The 21,838-nt window shown below is 41.7% G+C and overlaps 1 protein-coding gene across 20 annotated transcripts in view; it reads right to left on the reverse strand.

The window, feature by feature from the left end:
- Positions 1-21,838, reverse strand: part of PPP1R9A (protein phosphatase 1 regulatory subunit 9A) — a 135,976-nt gene that overhangs the window by 21,595 nt on the left and 92,543 nt on the right. For 11 of the 20 annotated variants that reach the window (XM_083405325.1, XM_083405323.1, XM_083405336.1 and 8 more), the window contains 6 exons: positions 15,032-15,167; positions 10,108-10,263; positions 6,222-6,275; positions 3,538-3,767; positions 2,461-2,557; positions 957-1,128 (listed from right to left, as the gene is read on the reverse strand). In XM_083405325.1, the coding sequence (XP_083261451.1) occupies positions 957-1,128; positions 2,461-2,557; positions 3,538-3,767; positions 6,222-6,275; positions 10,108-10,263; positions 15,032-15,167 (845 nt within the window). Of the gene's footprint in view, positions 1-956; positions 1,129-2,460; positions 2,558-3,537; positions 3,768-6,221; positions 6,276-10,107; positions 10,264-11,654; positions 11,724-15,031; positions 15,168-21,838 lie in introns of all 20 variants that reach the window. The other 9 variants (XM_083405320.1, XM_083405319.1, XM_083405332.1 and 6 more) reach the window with 1 other exon arrangement.

The following is a 21,838-nucleotide window of genomic DNA, read 5'->3' on the forward strand; positions in this document are numbered from 1 at the left end:
ACTGATCTATTTTGGCCCAAATACATTCGTTTGTACATGGAAACTGTACATATTTATCTATCAACACAGAGAGAGAGAGAGAGACGTTCATACATTTACACAAACAATTTGTTTATTTTTGCACATAAAAGACCCCTTTTGAAAATTGTGATGTTTTGTTCTCAAGTACACAACATAAAAAAACCCTGATATGGTATATAGAAGAGGAGATATAGATTTATATTCTTAACCTTTTTATTAGCAATGTCAACAATGAACGGGGATAAAAATATAACTGAACGGAATACATGTGCTTTTACAGGCATTATGAAATTATGTATGATAGTATTACAGATGGGTCACCACATCGTACATTACGCTGGCCACATTTTTATGTCACAGAGAGCCATCAACCATCACCATATTCACGTCCCTGGTGACTGCTTCGCTTCGCCCCAGTCATACCAACCACAATCCTTGGCTTAGTGTCATGCCTGAATGCATTATGTCTGAAGCAGGGATTGTGCTTTGTTTCACTCCAAACAAATGGTGATGACATAGGTGCCATCTCACGCCAAAGATTGTGGGTGCCTGCAATGACGGGTTTCAGCTTTGCCCACTGACTTTGTGGGGGCCCAGCCCCACAAATACTTTATTGTGGGTGCCAAAGAACACACAGCCCCCTGGAGCTGGCTCCAGTGGATGACGATAAGCAAAGGTTTGTCCTTGGCTTACCGGCCATAGTTGGTTTGAGTGAAACAATCCACGGTCCCTGGTTCAGAACTAACACTACGTAAGGGATCATGACCTATTTCTCCCAAGTACAACTGAGAAGGAGCAAAGGGTTACACAGTAAAGCATGGTATACGGCTTACGACGTCGTGCATATGCAACCACTCTGAAAACATTTAAGTCAGTACAACTACGTCACACAGAAACAACGCAATCCTCGAGCTTATCATCTGGTTCAAACAAACCTTGACTTAAGGCATCCAGGCAAGACACTTGCTTTGCATCAAGGTTTTCCATGGCATCGCCTCTTGAGACTTCTGCAAGGGATGTTTGCCTTTCAAAAATGTTGTTGTTATTGTTAACTTGGCTCCCATTTTGCTTCAGTAACCTGAAAACCTCTGTTTCCAGTTCTCTGATCTAGGACAAATGAAGTTAACGATTAGCAAAATAAATAAAATACCGTGTATAAGTTGAGGTTTTTTGCTTTTTTAAAAAAAGTAGAAAATTGGGGGCTGTCTTGTACATGGAACATAGCAACCAGGGGAATTTTTAAAAGTATTTAAGCATATGTCCGGGATTTTGGCTTGGGCGGGCTAAGGCGGTCCCTCCTGCTGCCGTTCCCCTTTCTCAACCCCCCCTCCGTCTCCTGAAGCCCCCGCTGGCTCGACCACTGAATCGAGAGCAGCTGCTGCCACCACCACTGAGAGCTGCCTCCGCTACCTCTCCTTGGCCTTCTTTCCTTTTTTTCCTCTTCCCCTCTCAAACTCCCACCCTGCCCCCAGCCCCCTCACCACCTTCCTCAGCTCAGTTTGCTCGACGGCATGATCCGGTGCAGAGTGGCCGCTGCCTTCCCCTTGGCCGCTGCCTTCCCCTGGCTTTTCCTTGGCACCTTGCTTGGGAGCCTGCTTCCCCGCGCAGCAGCTGCCACCGAGAGGGAGCGTGTGGTGCCCCAGTTGCTGCCTTTGCTTCTGTACCACGGGGCACTGAATGTACCTCATGCTGGAAACTTTGAGGGTGATCGCCCCAGAAAAGAGCAACAACTTGCTGCCGCCAATCACCCAGATTTTCACTTTTATTTTAGGGTTTCATTTACTTGATTTTGGGTTTAAAACAATAGGGGTCGTCTTATGCATGGAAAAATATGGTAAAATAAACCTTTTCCATTAATCAGATGAACAGAACCACTACCATGCATGTATTTAGTACCACACAGACATTTAGTACTGTTAATAAATCAGGCATAGGCAAACTCAGCTCTACAGATGTTCTGGGACTACAACTCCCATCATCCCTAGCTAACAGGACCAGTGGTCAGGGATGATGGGAGTTGTAGTCCCAAAACATCTGGAGGGCCGAGTTTGCCTATGTCCGTACTTGAACCATGTATTGGTAAACTATATATCATTGGTTGCTTTGCGCTACCCTGTTGGAATGCAATGATAATTCCTATGCAGTATAGTACTGTTGTCTGCTTATTTAAAACATTTGTAACAGGCTTGTTGATCTGGTGGACACTTGTTGATCTGAACAGCTCAACTACTGTTCACATGGGCAGGCAGACTGTACACTACTTTAACCTTACATGTGAATAACTATACAAGTGTACAGCTGTCAACTATTTGTGTACAGGGGTACACAGACTGTGCACTCATTGAATGCAGTGTGTGAACATCCCTACAGCCACATCTACTTCTAAAAGGCAACAACGCTTCCAAAATAAAGCCATGAAATAAACTGAAAATTACTTACACGAGCTTGTAAACCTTGAACTTCTGCAAAGTGGGCTTTCTCCAGATCTTCTATTTTTTTCCTTTCAGCCTCCTGTCGCTTGATGAACTCAAGTTCTCTTAGGGAAAAATATATTTGCTGGTTAGAACAAGAGTCAGTTGCGATAGGTATTGAAAAAAATTGATGGACTGCTACACTTCAGTATGTATTGTCTCGATAAGACCTGATAATAATGAGAATGCAGCAGCAAGCGGGAGGATGTGTGGCGCGAATACTTTTATATTAAAATGAATAAGCTGAAGCTACATTGTAGGAGATTAACCTGAATTATCTCTTGTTTGCTTTATGAAAAGTTGTTAATCACCACAGTGGAAGTGGCAAAACTAAATAAATACAAATTATTAAAATTAGGCTTATAAATTTATTATGCAGGTGCACAGATAATATAGTGGTGGGTTGGTGTGTGCGTGTGTCCTTGGCATTAAATCCTCTTTCATTTTACCACTCTTGTTTTATCTCTTTAAAGGTACAGATACAAAGATCTGGAAAGTTATGAGTAAACCTATTAGGAAGTATACATTTTCTACACATTTACAGATTTAACCCAGAGTGGTAATATATGTTTAGAAGGTTTAAGCTCTGGCGCAGTTCGCACACCCAAAGAGAGCTGATCTTGCCTTCTTTGCTACTTCCTGCTAACACAATGGAGAAATAAGTCCTGGCTCAGAATTAAAGACTGTAGGCCAGCAGGGGAAGGACTCTAGCTAAGTGGCAGAGAATCTGCTTTGCATTTAGAAGGCCTTAGGTTGAATTCCGGCTTCTCCAGGCAGGACTAGGTGAGACTTCTGTCTGAAACACTGGACAGCCAGTACAAGTCAGGGTTAGACCACACTGAGCAAATGCAGCAATGGCCTGACTCAGTCTAAGGCAGCTTCCTAGATCATATGGAGATTGTGGCTTGTTTCAGCCCAAGCAAACCATGGTCTGTAGACAAATGTTGTAAGTCAGGGACTGCGGTTTATTTCTCTGGCTCTCTGCATGCCTATGCTACACAGATTGAGAAATTTTGCCCGAACCTGCATCTCAGTTCATGCTTACTTTTGCTGAAAGTCCTTAATCAGTTTCTTGGCTTTATTGTATTTCTTCTCCAGTGCCTGATACTGGCTCTGAGTTTCCTTCAGATGTTCATTGACGGTGTGACATAGGGTCTGTGCCTCAATCCAGTAGCTCTCAAGCTTCATCATCCTGTCCTTATTCTCCTCAATGTTCTGCTGAAGCTGATTCTTCTCCAGCTCCCACCTTACTTTCTCATTCTCAGCTGTCTGCAGCTTTGAAAGAGGAAGGCAGATGCTTTTACATTCAGGTACAGTTGGTTCAAAGTAACATGCATGAGGAACAGCAGCCTAGTGCTATTGTTATATGGCAGGTATAAGCAATGAGATGCCCCTTCCAGATGTTGCCGAACTCCCTTCCATTATCACTGGCAACCGGGGCTGGTGGGAGTTGGGATCCAACAACATCTGGAGCCCACCATGTTGGCTATCCTTGCATACAATACGTAATGTTCAGAACAGAAATAATTGCAGAGCACTAAAGAACTTTGTAGACCACGTTGAGGCTAAATGAATAATCTCAAATGCATCATTTCCCACCTTGCATCCACCTAGGCTTCTGCAGTTTTAAAATGAACACACTACTGCTTGTATCATTATTTTTCCCCCAGAAGTTTGCCATGTGTCTAAACAAGGCATACTGGAAATTAGTCATACAGACATAAAATGAAGCATATTTTGACAAATTTATTGTGCAACATTGCCTAAGGCAGAACACTTGCTTAGTACCTGAAGGGTATTTGTTGTTGTTTTCTCTATTAACAGCTTTCATAGCTATAAAGTGGGGTGTAATAACTAATCATCTGCCTTTTATAGTTGTTGTTGGCATCTGTCTGTGTCGAGAGACAATTGGGGGGGGGGGGGGCTGAAGCCAAACTGCTGCATTAGCAGCACCAAAGTGACTTCCCTGAGATGCAACCCTGGGCAATGAGTATGGAGGTCCCGAGCTGCCCAGTCGACAGGACCCCACCTCTTGGCCTCGCTGATGCGGCCCAAAGGAAAGCAGAGCAAGATGCTGGGCACCTGCATGGCTGCCAGAAGGCAGAATACAAGGTGCCATCCAACCGCCTGAGGGATCCCACTCCGGATTTGTGTAGAATTCACTCCTTAGCCCCTTTTTTCTCCCCAAAATATCCTGCAAAGCAGCGGAGGTTTAGGATCAGAGTTTTCCTTCTCCTATATCGGCTATGTTGCCAAGTTGAAGAGCTCCATCTGCCCCTCACTTCCCTCTACAGCAGGTGCAGAAATTGCCTTCTTGACCATTGGACCCACTCTTGCTCTCATCCACTCAATCTGCCGGAGTCTGTCGAGACCCCTTGAGACCCCTTGACTACCCTCACCTGGTTTAGTCGGTGAGTTGAAGCCGTTCCTGGGGTGCTGTCAGCTTCTAGGAGCCATATGAAAGAGCTGAATGCGGGGGGGGGGGGGGACCAAAGGTGGACAAACAAAGAAGGAGCCCAACGTGTCCCCCACCCCTTCCCTAACATTCCATACACCCCTTTATAGTAGGTTATGTATTTAAACACCTCAGTCTAAATGCATTCATGCCAAATATGATTCTAGCTTTAAATGTTCACAACTCCTGGCCTTGAGAAATCACTAGGAAAATCCAGAAAAAAGTGGGTATACCTTTGGCTCATTAAAATCAAAGGGCTGTCACCCTAAGCCTGTAATTGTGGATTTAACTTCCATTTAAATGGATCTTAAGCATGTATAATAACTTGTTTTATTTAGGGTTTGTTGTGGGGGTAGAGAATGAAACATGCAAAAAGTACAGCAAAGACTTCTGTTTTTACAAATCGCAGATGAATGGATGTTAGCCAAGGGCAACAGCCTCTGAAGGCAGTAAGATTTTCAGCAGGCAACAAATTAGCCTCACAAGGATTTCTAGTGATAAGTAAGACTGTAAGCTGGAAAGAAGATTTCTAATCCCCCCCCCCAAATGAAGCAGAGAGGGGGAAAATCAAAATAGGAAGATTATAAAAAATTATGTAGGAATTCCCCTTTTATGTTTTCTCCTTGCAGACAGGCTCACTAACATCAGTGACAAAATAAACATTCATGTGTCCACTCTGAGTTTAAAAGAAACTTGTACTTTAACTTAATTAGCAGCCGGGGGGGGGGGGCATCCTCCGAATTCAGCAAGGTACATAAACTGAAAGGATTTTATTTTGAAATAAAACATTTAAATGAATGTCTCATGCAGGCTTATGAACAAGGCCGGCTAATTAATATAACATAAATCCTGTTTTATTAAAGAAGGAAGTGGTATCTGAGTTAACTTCCTCATACTTTTGTCTATATAAGAAAAGGAAAAAAAATACTTTGCCTTTCCAGAAGTAATTTTTGCTACATATATTAAAAGCAAATTCTTTACCATTCCCCTTTCAAGCCTGTTAGTGCTCTAATGATGTGGGGAAAGGAGTAAAAATTTAATTTGCGATTGCAACTATTTTCCTTGCAATAACAGTCATCATGATCCTCCTGAGACTCGAATAAACTATTTCTACCAAAACAAGCTCTCTGGAGCCACTGCATACAGACCTCTCTCTTTTTTTTGCTGCGTTTTCTCAATGAGAACTTACTTTTCTTTGCTTCCCTTTGGACACAAACTTACAGCAGCTGAAAATAAGAACATTGCTCTTTCTAGTAGCCAGTAATCATTCTTACCTTTGTCTTCAGCTTCTGAATCTCTGCTTCTGTAACTGCATGTTTGATTTGCAACTGAAAATGGAAAACCACAAAGCGAACAAGTGAGCTGCAAATGCCAGAGCTCCAATTTTTTTAAAAAAAGACTTCTGTGCTGCCACCTGAATACTGTAGTACACACAGCAGAAGGCCCACAAGACTGCTGCAGTGCAGTAGACTGTAAATTAAAATATCTAGCTTGGAAAATGACTCAGTCTATGCAAGTTAATTAAAGAAAAAGTGTTGCTGGCTAGCCTCTCGGAATATCAGATTAGGACATCGAATCTGCCAGGACAAGTCAAATGCTTTGAAAGAGAAGAAAATACTGATTGCTGTATTCAGCTTGTTAGCCAGCCCAGATTTGATGTGCACATGAATATTCTTAGAAAGCCTCACTAACACGGATTAAGCCAGCATGTCACAGTGGGCAGCTAAAAGGCTATTAAAAGGCTCAAGCATTATGGAGGACACAACACATATAGGCTGCAACCAAAGAAGGAATGTATTGTGACCTTCAACCTACCGTTGTGTCGAACTCAATCTCAGCAGGATGAATCACTGAAAGTATTTATGGCTGGTCTACCCTTGTGACCCCCACCTCACCCATCACAAGAACAGCAGGAGAAGAATCTCCAGACTTGGACAAGGTACTATTTAGGGTGGGTGTTTGGACATTTTGGGGGGGGGGGGTGGTAATATGCCAGAGCAAAAACAAAACTGGATTTCATCAGAGTAGAATGCACATATTTCTCCAGTAGACCCACTTTTCCATAAACATGTACACACATGCTTACACACACATGCAGACATGCACACCGATGTACTGTGCATGTACTCACACCTTGTATTGCAATGGTCACAGCCCATCCTGCACTAGGCACATACATTCTCTCCCATGGCCACATTTGTTTTTACACACACAAGACACAGACTTGCATTATATATATATATGCAGAGCGCAGTCCTTTCCTCCATAACAAACTGGTCACCATTTACCCACAGCATTTACTCGAGCTCATGTTTTTCTCCTTTCCCTGCTACAAAGGGCTGTGGGGAGATGCATGCAAAAGAATGCATCCTCTTCCTTTTTTTCTGCTAAGGAACACAATAACCGTGTGTGGCATGTAAAGCACTACATTTCACCTGTTACGCACAGACATGACATTGCGGTTGGGCTCCCTTTGGGTCACGGAGAAAGGTGCTACAAGCTGTGCCCACTTATGGCCTTTCAGCGTGATCAAAGTGACCTCAACTGCACTCTCTTTTCTAAATGTCACAGGTGAAGCGCAACAACTTGTGGCTATTTATTTATCATCTAAATATATGCCTCCACCTTTCCATCCCAGCAAGTCCAAGGCAGCTAACAAAAGGTACAATTTCAATTTAAAAAGCCAATGAAAACGACTATCGAGATACAGAAAGGAGCAAAATGAAAACAGGAACAAGTAAAAGCAACAGCCAGCTAAAGTAAAAACAGCATTCAGCACCAGGCAACCACAATCAGGCAAAGGTCAGTTAGAACAAGGTCTGCTGGCAGAATACCATTAAAGAGGTGGCAAGATGGGCTTCCCTGGGAAGGAAGGGGATTTCCGAGTCTGGAAGCAGCAACCAAAAAGGCCTTGTTCCCACTGACCCAGGTGTGGCCATCATGGTGGGGCATGCGGAGCTTACTGTTACCAGACGGTGTGGGAAAGGGAAGCAGTGAGGCTGGGGCTGTGTGGGTGCACCAGCAGGAACACGAGATTGGCTCTGCCAGTGTGACTGCACTGTTCCACTCTTGCCACCTAATTGCCCAACCTCTACTCCATTAGGTGGCAGAGACACCACTATCAGAAGGGTGGCTTTGTGCATCCGCCACACTCGCCCTTGCTCTGATATTGGCAGGAAGCAAAAGAGGGCATCTCCTGCAGATCTCAGGTCCCAGGCAGATTCATCTTTAAAAATGTGGTTCTTCCGGTAATCTGATTACAATATGCTAAGACACCCTCTTTTTTATAAATTCCACGCAAAAAGCAATTCCCTAAATAAATTTGGCAACAGAGAAGCGCAGAACACCTAGCCTTAAAGCTAATCAAAAGTCTTAAATTATTTCTCCTGCAACTCTTCCTGTTTAATCCATCATTTTAAACTGAGAAAAACCTGTATCTCCAAATCCTGAGACTATACAGTCCAGCGATCCGCTCGTGTGTTCAGCGCATGAATCCAGCACTTTCACAGCTTAATTGAAAATTACAGTTCATCACGTAGCTTCTAGCCCCCTCTTACTTGCTTTTTTGAAAACACTTACACAAGCAAGTGAACTATATTTAGGCTGTTCAGTAAATAATGCAAAACAAACAGACCCTCAAACAGTTTTGTAAAATACAATCTGCTCAGGTGCAGATGGCTTTATCAGTTTTCTCTTTCCTGTGCTACTAAAACAGAACCTCCCTCTTATAAAAAATAAATAACGAACGCTGACTGCATAGTCAGATAACTGTCGGAACATAGCGCAGTAGGTCCCACAGAGCTTGCAGCTGAAGCAAACAAGCCTACCTTAATGACAAACCAAAGAGCATCCTGCAGTTTTTAGGAAGGATATGTTTCAGCAAGAGAAAGTTGTGCAACATAAAGCACGTGAGTGTAATTCTAACTGAAGTCAAAACATAGCACCCAAAGAATAAAGAAAACCATCTCCAGGCTACAATTCCAAACGCATCTACTGGGGTAAGCCCCACCAAACTGGGTGGTAAACATTAGGAATGGACAGATCAGTTCTATTTCTGGTCCTCGACAGCTTTGCAGTATGCTCATTCCTAAATCCATTCTGCCCTGTTTCAATGTGAATCTCCAATCATTGCTTTTTAAAAAATCAGCGCAAGCATTTGCATTATCTCAGTACACATTTTACCCCCATCATACACATTTAACACATATTTTTGTATGTTTTTAGAGCTGCACTGCAAAATTCAAAGCAGCACAGAAATCAAAAGGGTAACTGTGCTCCAATCCGTGTATTAGTTCAGGAAAGCATGAATCAGATCAGTTTACTTAAAAATGTGGGCCAAACCAAATCCTCAAACATCCCTAGTACACCATGCACAGCACCACAACGTAAGGCTACAAAAGTCCTTTGGATAGCCACCCTTCCACCCTGGTCACACTCCTATCACTCCAACCCTAGTTACACTAGGATAAAATAGTTCAGAATGAAATTGCTTTGTTTTTCCAGGACAAAAGGAAGGGACTCACTTAGAGCCCAACAGCTTTCGACACCTTCGCTCTGGCAAACAGAAGGCAAGGGCATGCAGGGAAGACATCTTTAGGTGGGAACATCTTACTGCATTCAGCTGGACTTATTGCCAGGTAGGTGTTCATAGGTCTGCAGCCATAAACTGAATTTTAAACTGGAGATTGCACAAGCAAGTATTTTAAATACAATATTGAAGTCTGGTGGATTGTGGTAGGCACATTAGACCAGGATAATCAAATGACCAGTAATGATTTGTTTAAGTGAAAAGTGAGAGCATCAGATTTATAACTAATTATCTGGCTGCAATCCACAGGCAACTTGGTCCTGAGTCAGTATGACCTATTCAGTGAATTTTTTAGGAATGTAGCTTTCATTCTGATCATTTGTCCCAGCTTGTTTACAGACCCTCTGACAAAAACAACACCAAGACCATCACAGCAACACATGTTAAAAAGAACTGACACAATTTGTCTCATTTAACAAGAGCAGTCTAGCTCCAGCCATTTACATATATTGATTTTGAACGTCAGTGGGAAATCAATTAAATCATTTACAGAGAGGAATCCCCATCCACAAAGAATGCAATTGTATGAATCAATACTGTCTGAAAACCAAGCTCTGTGCTCTTCGCCTCACCTCTTTGAATTTGTGAGCCAGTTTGCTGGTGTCCACTTCTGTCGGGGAAAACATGTCATCGTTTTCAGGAAGCTCAAACACTTCAATGGCCATATCACCTCCTGGAAGGACAGGCCCCATGTCGTCCTCATCTTCATCTGTGGCATATTCTCCTGTCTTAGAAGCACAGAATTAAAGCATTTCTGAAATCCTCTCTCCTTAATGAAATATAGGACCTCACTGAACGCAGTTTTCAAAACAAAAACTGGGTAGGCTTGCTTGATCAAGAAAACCTACCCAGGCATTTCACTTTAACACGTGATCTTGATTTGCGATTTTAATATGTGCTTCATAATTGCTAGTTTTAGTTTATATTGTAATTGTTTATGTAACTTGTTTGTTTAATGTTTGCTTTATTGGCATTTTCAACTTTTTTTTTACTCTTCATTGTAAACCGCTTAGAAGTATTTTCTTCCAGGAAGCGGTATATACGTGTTGTTAAATAAATAATAATAAAGAAACATGTTTTTAAAAATGGGGAAATAAAGCAAGCAAGCTTGAAAAAGCACTAGTAACAAAAAGCACAGGGTAGAATCTTTCGGAAAGTTCTAAATTCTAAAAGTACAGCAGAATTCTAATGGCTAAGATCACAGGAATTGCATGTCTTTCTTTCTTTCCTTTTGCACAGGTCCCATCCTTCCTTTATTAGGAGTGCAGGGGAATATGCAGAGTTAACCGATTCTGCCTCACAAGCACCCTGTTAAACAGACTACCAGAAGATGCACAATCCCCTCTCAATGGCACGTGTACAGAAACCTCCCCTGTACCTGCAGTGGCACACAACTTGAACAGATTCTTGAGGGGTGACCATGGGAAGTGGCCATGTCTGGGAAAGCCTTCTGTCCACCTTCGTTTTGCTCCAGACTCCTGCTAAGAAAGATCACTCTTCTTCTTGCCAGAAGCATCTACCTCACTTTTTCTTGCCAAAGGGAAGAAGGAAATTACAGCTTTGTCTGCTTTCCTGGTTCTCTGACTGACTGCTCTAGGCAGAAGTTAGGAGAGGGAATCTTAAAAAAAACAGCTATTGCCAGAAGGAACAAGGAAGGAAGGCAGCTGGGGAAACCACGTTCCTGTCTCAAAAAAATAAAGGAACCAAATAAGCAGTGAAGAATCTCTTCCTGCCAGAAGCACATCCAAGTCAAGACTAGACAGATGCTTTCCTGCCAGAGTTGCTTCTAAGAACCTGCAGCTACTACAGATACAAGGAGGCTTTTGTACATGTTCTCTCTTTTATAAGAGGGCTGCTTGGGAACTGGCCAAGGATCATTCCAGTGCTGCCTACTAAACTCCATAGCTGTGTTCGGATCAAAACGGGATTCCCTAGTCAAAGTCCCAACTGCTATACCTGTGGGTAGTCATATTTCGGCCTGCAACTCAATAAACGAAGGAGGGACTGTAGCAACATTAGCTGTTTAGAAATTATGTTGAATTAATAAGCCACATCTCAAAATATGATTAGTATGCCACATGAAGCAACGAATCAGAGGCAAGTTACTTTCTTCACAAACCTTTTTAAGGTAACAGTTGTTATTTTTATTGTAGTTGCCTGAGGTTCCATGACATTCTCTGTCAGTATTCTAAAACAGTTGATAACAAACATTAAATAAGAACTCTTCTACACATTAATACGATGGTCAACAAACTCTTTGTCTTCTGTATAGTCTCTACAATCATCCATGAAGCAGAAGCAAGGAACTCTGAAAGCAAGTACCATATTGGCCTTGGTTTCTCACTAATGGAGTTCAGACGATAAGTTAACACTATGCTGAATCAGAGGGCAATGGGAACAAATGGTACCCGCTGCAAAATTTTGCAGTGTTCCTGTTCAGGGTACTCCACCCAGTTCCCCCTCTCTTCTGTGCCCATTGAGCATGTTTAGTTTTTGTTGAACTGTTTTAGGTTTCCTCCCCGTTGAGTTCACCTGCCTGCAAATGTTCTGCACTTCTGCAAAGTTTTGTGCTCCTCTAAGCCTGCTGGTACACCTCTGTATTAGGCATGAATCAGAAATTGCTCACTGAATGGGGTGCAACCCAGCAGGTGGGTTCCTGTTGCTTACTGGTAAGGAGAGGGGTGAAGAAGTTGGCTTGGTGCAAACATACTGGCAGGTAGTCCTGATTGGCTCCACTGGTGTCTTTGTACTGTGCTGGCCTCCCCATTGCCTCAGCCATCCCATTACGCCACAGCGACCCCCTTGCCAGGAAGGTAGTGCAGCAGCACTGGCCCACTCAGTGAGTTGTTTCTGCCATGGATGGTGGCATTTTGGCTTCATAAAGGCTGTCACTTGAAGATAGTTTGTTGTTGGTTTATCAAATGTGGAACAACACCATGTCCTTTCTGGCTATGTGATTTCGCTTCATACTTTGAGTTAAGGGCTTCATGATTGCATGCTAATTGACTTTCAGCTATCTGCAAAATGTCATTGCTCTCCCCATCTCCAATAACAAGGAAAAAATAAAACTGGGAAAAACTTGTAAAGTAACATGTATATATAGTAGGCCTTGGGGAGGGGGATGGGGAGGGTTATACTTGAAGCATCTCCTTACACAACACCACCTTCAAAACTAATTACAGTGAGATTATTTTTATCTCCTGCCTGGACAGATAACAGTGCTTCGGTGTATTAACAAACCTTGCTCTTAATAAAGAGCCAGCCAAATCTTCCACGAGAAAAACAAAATTCAGACAAGTATTGGGCATCAGAGCTAGTCTTTTTTAAACTCAAATAAAATAACTACTTTAAACTCAGGCTTAAATTTTATAGCTACATCTACATCCTATAAAAGTTAGTTGCCATGGGTTTTTTCCATCAAAGAAAGAGATATACTGCTTTCTTCTCTTGATAGCAGCGGAATGATTCCTTTAGCACTGATGTCTAAATGTGAAGTCTTTTTAGAGTTGGAAGGCTGCAGAAAATGTTCCTATTTAAGTTGCACAGAAACAACATAATTTGCAAAAAAAAACCATAAACATGGAAAACGAGAAACTACAATTCTTGAAAATGTTGGCATTTATTCTAAAAAAAACTTTACTGTTCTGAGAGACTTTCATCAATAGGATCATACTGGCATCTGTTGGTTGAGAGTTTTTAGAACTCACCACTTGTTTTTAAAGATGCTTCTGCTAGCTGTATGTATAATCAATGATATTATTATTATTATTATTATTATTATTATTATTATTATTATTTTATTAGCAGCTGATGTAGCAAGTTTTACATTGTTGTTAGCTGCTCTGAGCACTATAACTACAGTAGAAAAATGGAATGTAAATTTTGAACATAAATTTTGTGCACTCCTTCTCTCACTACTCCTAGGGAAGGTGGGAAGGTAATGAATGAACCGTAAGTTGTTCTGGGTTTCTCTATACATTCTACTTGTGATGAAGGCACCAGAGGAGAAAGCAAGCAAGCAAGATCAAGGCCTGCTATGCATATCACCCTGGGCAGAACTCTCAGGGGTGAAGTACTGCCTGAACTGCACAGTTCCTACTCTTCAATATGAAAAGCTTAGTCAGGCCTTGAGAAATCTTGGTACATGAACTCAAGACCAAGTTACATATTGCCAGGTAGAATTGCATCCCCTCCAGCAACAGATGATCTCACAACAGTTCTTCCTTTGATTGTGTCTAGGCTTGATTAACGCAATGTGTTATACATGGGGATGCCCCTGTGTTTAGAAACTTCAGCTGGTCTAGAATATGACGACTAGATTGCTAACTGGCATTCAGTGGTGGACATATTTGACCAGTACTACAGTATATGTGCAGGCTCCCAGTTTGTTTCCAGACTCAGTTCGCAGTGCTTGCTTTAACCTATAAAGAGTTAATCAGTTTGGGAGCAAGTTATTGAAAGGACTACTGTCGAAAAGAACTCCCCATAAATACTCCCTCTATAGACATATGTGCTTGGCAGCAGCAATGTTACCTTTATACCACCAGACTAAAAGTATCCTGTTCTCTTCATCTCTTAAAAGCTAATAATCTAGAACTGCTTCACTGTTGTCTAGTTTATTTTGGATATTTGGTTATTTTGTTTTTAGGTGTGTTGTTTTCATATTATTTAACATTAACTTGGTAAGCCACTTTGAAGACCAATTTTTTTGAAAGGCAATATAGACATACTTAAAATAAATATAGAACTATTATTATTATTATTATTATTATTATTATTATTATTATTATTGATACAGGAAAGCCATTTCTTGATTAACATGGCAAGTAATTTAATTGACAAGGAAAAAAAGATGTGGATGTGCCATGCGTGGTGACAGCTGGTATTTACTGAAGCCTGAGAACTAAGAAACTCACTGACATGGTAAATACCAACTGTCACCACACTGATGCGCATTCATAAGGAATATTCACCATGTAAAACTGACACAGTAAAATCATCTTGCGATTATTTCACCACATGAGTGGATATGAATTGGTCCTCAGAAGGCATAAAAATATGTCTCTTTCCTCCTTTGTTTGTTTTCCACCATTTTGGGTCAGAGGTGAGGATTGGAAACTTGTATTTTAAAAAAATAAAAGTAGGGTTGTCACGTTTTTTGTTTAAAAAAAGAAGAATCTGAAAGCGACACAGTATGTATCAAGGACCAGAAACACCAGGGGCAATATGGAGCCCTACTTAGCATTCAGAAGTGCAATTTTTCTGCCCCAACCCTGAGAGTGCTTTCAGCAACAACACTCTTACATATTTACAGAGAAATTTATTGTGCCTAACATGACAATCTATGATCATGGTCTTGTGAAACAGGGTGGGGGGTGGGGATGTTCATTTGTAAAAGGAGTCATTTCCTACTGTGATTAGACAAAGCATTGAGAGAGAATGAAATACAGGAAAGGGAACTTCACGAAGTTACAAGAGAAAGAACAAACATATTACCTCATCGTCATCTGCGTCATATTGTGCATAATGCTGTTCCAAAAGCTCTCTTTGGCGACGTTCCTGCTCTAGGGTCTGGCTAATCAGCTGAGCCACTTCACTGACTTGTCCTGGCCTTTCTCTGCCAATTATAAACCTGAGGAGAACATCAGGGAACACAAATCATTTGCTGTCTTCTCCGTATGATGTATGAAATGATGGCCAAATGCAGCAAAAAGAGTATTGTTGCATGCTAAAGGCGAACAACTTGATTACAGCATAAGGTTTTGTAGACTGGGGTCCACTACATGAAAGCGGCGTAATACATGCCCAAATGTCTTGTTTAAAAACCAAATAAATACATGTTCATCTATTACCAATGCACAATTGTTTTAGAACTGTATTGTGCTAGACACAAGTTCAAAATGGAAGTCACAATGATAATAAAAACATGCCGTTGTAATTAGGGGAGTTTCTCCATGGCCTAGAATCAGAAATGTTTATACTGCAGCGTTACAAAACACTTTCTATGAATAGAGGGAGAGATGGTGACCTGAGTGTATCAATGAGTGGAGGGGTCCTGTCCTTGCTGGTATATTCTGGTTTCCTAATAATTTCATGATATGAGAAGGCAACAGCCATGGTTTACCAACAGCAAAGTACACATGGAAGAGGGAAGTGTGTGCCCGCCCCCCTTCTGCAGCTCAGTCACCAGCCAGATCCTGTCTGACAATGGGCACATGAATTTCTGTACACTGGGTTGCATTCATAAATGCATGTCTTCCATCAATGGTTTGCAGCTACTTCAATATGTATTATGAAAGAAGATGGTGTCCACAAAGCCCCTGAGCTGAGAAAGCTGTGGCTGGATGCAACAAATCAATGGCGGGGGGTTGGGGGAGAGACAAACAAAAAGACAGAGTTAATGGTAAAATGCTGACTATGGTTTGGATCCAATGGGCCCTGCAAACAGCTTCACCCACACAGCAGAGCTGCTAGAGACCCCCTTCCAAACAGGGTCTCCTCTGCTGCCTGACCCTGACCCTGACAAGCCTCCAATGCAGTGGATGGACGCATGGAGGGATGGTGACGACAAACCCTGGCACATGTCTGGAGACAACAACGCACACCTCAAGGGCCTGTGGATCCCAACAAAGAATTTTAAGTCCTGCTGCCTACATTCCATGCATTCTCCTCAAAATCAGGGAACTACTTTAAAATAAGCATGCCGCTGCAAACCTGTGGCAGCCTAATCACACTGTGCAAATATAAATGATTCCTGGCATATTGTGCACTCCTTTCCTTGGCATGCAGTGCATACGCAGATGTTTAGTTCTTTATTTAACTGCATAAATTAACAGTCTTGGGCCATACATTATAGGCACAACCACTTCCCCTTCATCTCCACATTTTCTTGAGAAATGCTCCATTGTTCCCTGATTATAGAGGGAATAGTTCCTACTGTTCCTTCCATTTCCCTATGCCTTCATGCTAATTGCTATTTTTATTGCTTTTAAATTTATTCAGGCCGCAAGCCTTGTGGACACTGGCACATCATGTAATTCAATCAATGGCCTGCTAAATCGCAAAAGCAAAGGAGGATTTAAAAACAACTCAAAAGCAGGAAAGTGTACTTTAGTTAGAGGCTATAAAAAGGCTGCAGAGATTTACAGACAAAAGCATTTTCTATAGCTGTACTCCATAGCCAATTAATTCACTTCCATACCACAATGTGTTATATAGGATGAATGGTTTTGGGTTGTTGTTTCTTTTTCATTTTGCTGAAAGATTATCTGAGTTATATATTCCATTTATGTCCTGACTTTACTCCATAGAACTCAAGGAGAAAGACCCAGGCCATCTTGATTGCAGAAAGGTTCCTGGGCCATGTGATATACATTGTCTGATCTGAGGTGCAGAGGCTACAAATTCTCCAGTGGAATTTAAGATTCTGTGTCAATCTGTAACACAAGTTCTCAAGAGCATCACTTCTGCTGAGTCACTGGTCAGACATGAGGTCATAGGGAGAAGCAGACAGGAATGCAATTTGGCATGTACCAAGTTGCCAGCAATGGAGGAAGAATGGTATCTAAAATGATCTTATCTGAAGTGATGCACTCAGGGGCACGTTGTGATACCAAACAGCTAGGAAGAGAGAGTATGTCTAAAATGCATATTAACCTATATTACACTTGTCCCTCAAAACATGGCTGGTCTTACTGTGAGGTGTCCCCCTCAGGTGAGAGAGACTGGGGGCCAGAAACGGTAGCAAAGTGTTAGAGGGCAGGCCTGTGTAGCCTGCCCTATGCCCTCTAGTCTAGTTTGTTGCCCTTGGGTGTTGGTGAGGGATGCTGCCAATCCTTCATGAGGGTTGAGCTAAAATTCAGCTGTCAGCCTGATTGGCTTCTGTATGTGGAATGGGGGGGGGTGCCATCTTGTCCATCTCAGGCAGCAAAACTGCCTCAAAAGGATCTGGAGAAGGCCATGATAAAAGCCAGGGGCTGGGAAGGAATCAAGACTAGGCTTGAGAATATCTGAAGCCAGGACAGCCAAAGCCCATTTCACAAAGTCAGCTGAAACACTGGTTAATCAAACTGCAAGCTTGTCATGTCATAAGCTTGTGAATATTGATGGACATAGCATTTCATTTTCTTGCCGGAAAACAACAATATAGTATAGCTGAAACTGCCATTTTTATACGTTTGCTCACATGAATTGGATCTTATGGACCCCATCAAGGCCAAGGACGTCTGCACCAGGCCCCATCTGAATGCACAAAGTGAATTGCTGGAGACTTCTGCCCTTCCAGCAGTCTCTTTCTCATGAATATTTGGGGGTGGGCTACTTTGTGGAGAGGCCGTATAAAGACCCCATTTCCCAGCATTCCATAAATAGTACATACTTTAAAGCAGTTTACAGATGGGGGTGTATGTGGATTTTCTAAAGTGCAAGATGTTTAATTAAATATTGAAATGTATTCCATTTCTGATTATGCAGCCAGAAACCAGCATAAAAGAGGCATAATGTTCTGAATCACTGCCTAAAAGATTAGCCACCAAAGTAAAAGGACTTCAATAACCCTGCTAATTATATACTTCCTATTACTGGTTCACTAGAAGTAGACATGTAGTTTAGTACTGGCAAGACTGTATTGAGAGACATACAATATGATTAGAGACAACAGGAAGTATAATGAACTGTGTAAAGTCACACAGCAGGAACCAACAGATTATAGGCAAAGTGCACCAAAGTCCAGTTCTCTGATGCAATCCCTACTGAAACGAAGGTGAGCTGTGCAAGAGTGCTTCCTTGGGGGGTTGTGCCCTTAGACATCAGTGATGCCTAAAATCCAAGATAACATCTCACAGGAGAACACTCTGCTCAGGAAGTCACTGTTCAATTATTCTGAGGCTAGTACTAGGGCACCTTGTTGAAGCAAAGCAGGTCTAGACATGGTCAGAGCCTGGGTGGAAGAACTCAGAAATATGGCACCTTGAGTTCCACAAGGAAATAAAGGTGGGATGCAGACGGACTAAATAAATAAACACAGACACACAAAAAATATTCTCTCCCAAACCTCAGAAGCAGTTAAAAAGCAAACCAAAAAATTCAGCACAATGGATAAAACAAATTCCACAGTAGAGACCATTGGAAGATACTTCACAGCCCCATTTTTGGTCCTTTATCTCTGTCTGATGGAAGGTGTGCCTCCTTAATGACTTCCAGAATAATGGAAAAAATGTCATATTTAAATGGAATGTATTTTCAACTCCAAAGGGCACGCTGCTCTGTATAATAGGGTGAGAAAGAGGTCTAGCGGATGGCAAAATTTTCAGCAACCTTCTCCAAGCTCATAACAGCTGCAATTATGGTGCCGACACACAGCAAATCTGCACCTTCAAAACAGTTTGAGAACTGTGGTTCCGCTGCTGCTGTGCAACCGCTTTAAGCCTCCGAGTTATTCTCTGGAACTTCATTTTCCTTTCTTGACACTGTATAGTGAAGCTTCCTTTCCTTGTGTGCTGCTTTTCGGTATTTGTCTAATAAGCTGAAGACCAGACCACCTAAATCCAGAGAGCCTTTCCTCAGCAGCACCTTTGAAGTTTTAGGTTTACTCTTGCTTCTAAGATTTGCCACGTGTCGGCGTCATAATGGCAGCTGTTATGAGCTTGGGGAAGATCGCTGAAAATGGCACCGCACCATCTCAGAACGCCAAGTCCCCACCAAAACCTCTTGCTCCCAATCGGATTGGCAGGAGAAACCAGGAAAAAAAGATGACAAGTCTTCCTATACCTTCCCTCTTTGTGAAAAGATTTGCTGGCGCATATTTGTCAGCATAACTCGGACACTAGAGTGAGAGACCATTCCTGCAGCATCTGTGGAAAGTCTCTGAGCTCCGCAAGCTCCCTCGACCGCCACATGCTGGTCCATTCTGGCGAGAGGCCCTACAAATGTTCAGTGTATGACCAGTCCTTCACCACCAATGGAAACATGCACAGACATATGGAAATCCACGAGAAGGATCCAAACGGCACTACTACAAGTACAGCTACTGCAAAATGCGGCACCTAGACTGCTCTCTGTGAAAGACTTTTGCTGTTACTGCTGAAGACTAGCACTGGCTGCCAATCAGCTACCATGCTAAGTTACTGGTGCTGGGACTGGTGTACAAAACCCTATACAGCTTTGGGACCCAGTAATCCAACAACTCATCTCATCAGTTAAATACCTAATCTATCACTGGAGGTCCATCTTAGCAGGACATCCATTTCTTATAATATAGGAATCAGCCCTATAATGTGGTGGCCCCTACCCTTTGCAACCTCCTCCTGTTACATATCAGACAAACACCAACTCTACTGTCTTTCCGGCACTCAGTGAAGATGTTCCTCCTCCAACAAGTCTTTTAAGTGGAGCGTTATTCCAATCTGCATTTGTATGGGAACTATTTTCAGCTGCTTTTATATATGAAATTGTTTTTAGATGCACTGAATTTTTTTTACATATGGAACTACTTTTAATTGCTTTTACACTTCTCTTGCTTTAGGGTTGTGATTTTATTCTTGTAATCTGCCCTGGGGCCTTATGGTAAAGGAGAGATAAGGAATCTAACACACAAATAAACTCGATAGCTGGCCAAGCAGCAAGAAACAGATTAAATGAGCATTCCTCTGTAAAAGAAAATAGGGCTGCTTCAGAAAGCAGCAGTAAAATCTCCGATATGAGATAGAGGCAGAATTTTACAATGATTATAAGCAAGCAGCAGAAGTTAGTTAGAAGGGGAAGGAGATTTAAGCCACTCCAGAGGAATATAATTAAACAACAACCTCGGGATAAACGACGACAAGTTGGATTATCTTAAAATAATATCAATGTGAAATACTGGTGCAGAATGGCTTAATTTATATGAAGGGCTTTGGAAGGGTGTCTGCTAATGACTTATAACCATCTAAATACTGTCATCTGATAAAACCTGAAGCCATTAAAGATACAGGATGGAAAACATAAAATCTGGATACATTTTGCACTTTCAAGAGTGACTTCAATTAAGAGTGAATTCCATTATGCTTATACAAATACCGGTACATGTATACATCCAAGCTAGGTAACAAGCACTAGCATTCTTCATATTATAGCCTTACAGTCCTAAATCTCAGAGTAACAGCATTGCCTTAACTACTGGTTATGGTCTCCTTCCAGCTGTAATAGGAACCTTACAACAATCTCCCAACCCTTTTACAGGTCTCAGTAACCTCTATTTACAGCAACTGATAACTCATCACAGGCGAGATCAAAGTCTGGATGAAGGCAAAGATCAGGATTCTAGTTTATGCCAATAGGCAGAGGTGAACCACAAAAGTATGGTGGAAGTGTGGGAAGATGGGACAGAGAAGAATCTGCTTATTGGGACACAGGCTTCAGGAATCAGCACACTGTCCAATCTCTTGACTTTGTTCCTCACCTGATGCAAGCAGATACAATAAGCTGCATCAGTGTGTCAAAACAGGGACTGTTTCTCCTAGCAAGCTAAGAACATATCTTAGCTGCATGATTATGGTTTGTTTGGGACAAGCAATTTTCTCCCAAACATTTGGTGAAATATTTGTTGTTCCTGGTTGAACTAAGGGAGAAGCATAGCAGGAGCACTGCTCAAGTCCAATAAGTGATTAACTATGGCTTAGTGTTACGTACCAACAAGACTACTGCATCATGTGCAATGTTTTATTAATTTTTTATATATGTTGGAAGCCGCCCAGAGTGGCTGGGGCAACCTAGTCAGATGGGCAGGGTACAAATAATAAAATTATTATTATTATTATTGTGTCCTCAGAGCACTTTTAAGAAGGCTGAACTTGGAGACAACTTCCAAAACCTATTACAATAAATAGAAACATATTACATATTCTGAAACATAGTCTCAAAACATTTCAGCAGGATGTCCTTGTTTACACAAGCAGAACTTTCATTTGTTACTATAATAGTCTATTTTAATCCTAGGAAGTTTGCAATTATTTTTATCTTTCTCAAATGTATCAAATGTCATTGTAAAAGAAACATTTCCATTAGACAGTAAAAACATTTTAGAACCTACTAACTCCAGCTAATATAAAAACGGATGAAAGATTTCATGCGGATAAATTTACCTAATTTTGCTGTGCCAAAGCAAGAAGAGTTCAGAAGGTAAAAAGCACATTTTTGTGTTAACAGTTTCTTCACTCTGTCAGCTAAAGACAGTTGAGCTACATTATATCCGGAAGCTACAATGAACAATCTATTCTAGGTCAGTGACTTCCATTGTCATGACCATTCAGAAAATGTTCATGAAGC

This window comes from Podarcis tiliguerta, assembly GCF_965153285.1.
Source record: "Podarcis tiliguerta genome assembly, chromosome: 12".
Taxonomy (NCBI): domain Eukaryota; kingdom Metazoa; phylum Chordata; class Lepidosauria; order Squamata; family Lacertidae; genus Podarcis; species Podarcis tiliguerta.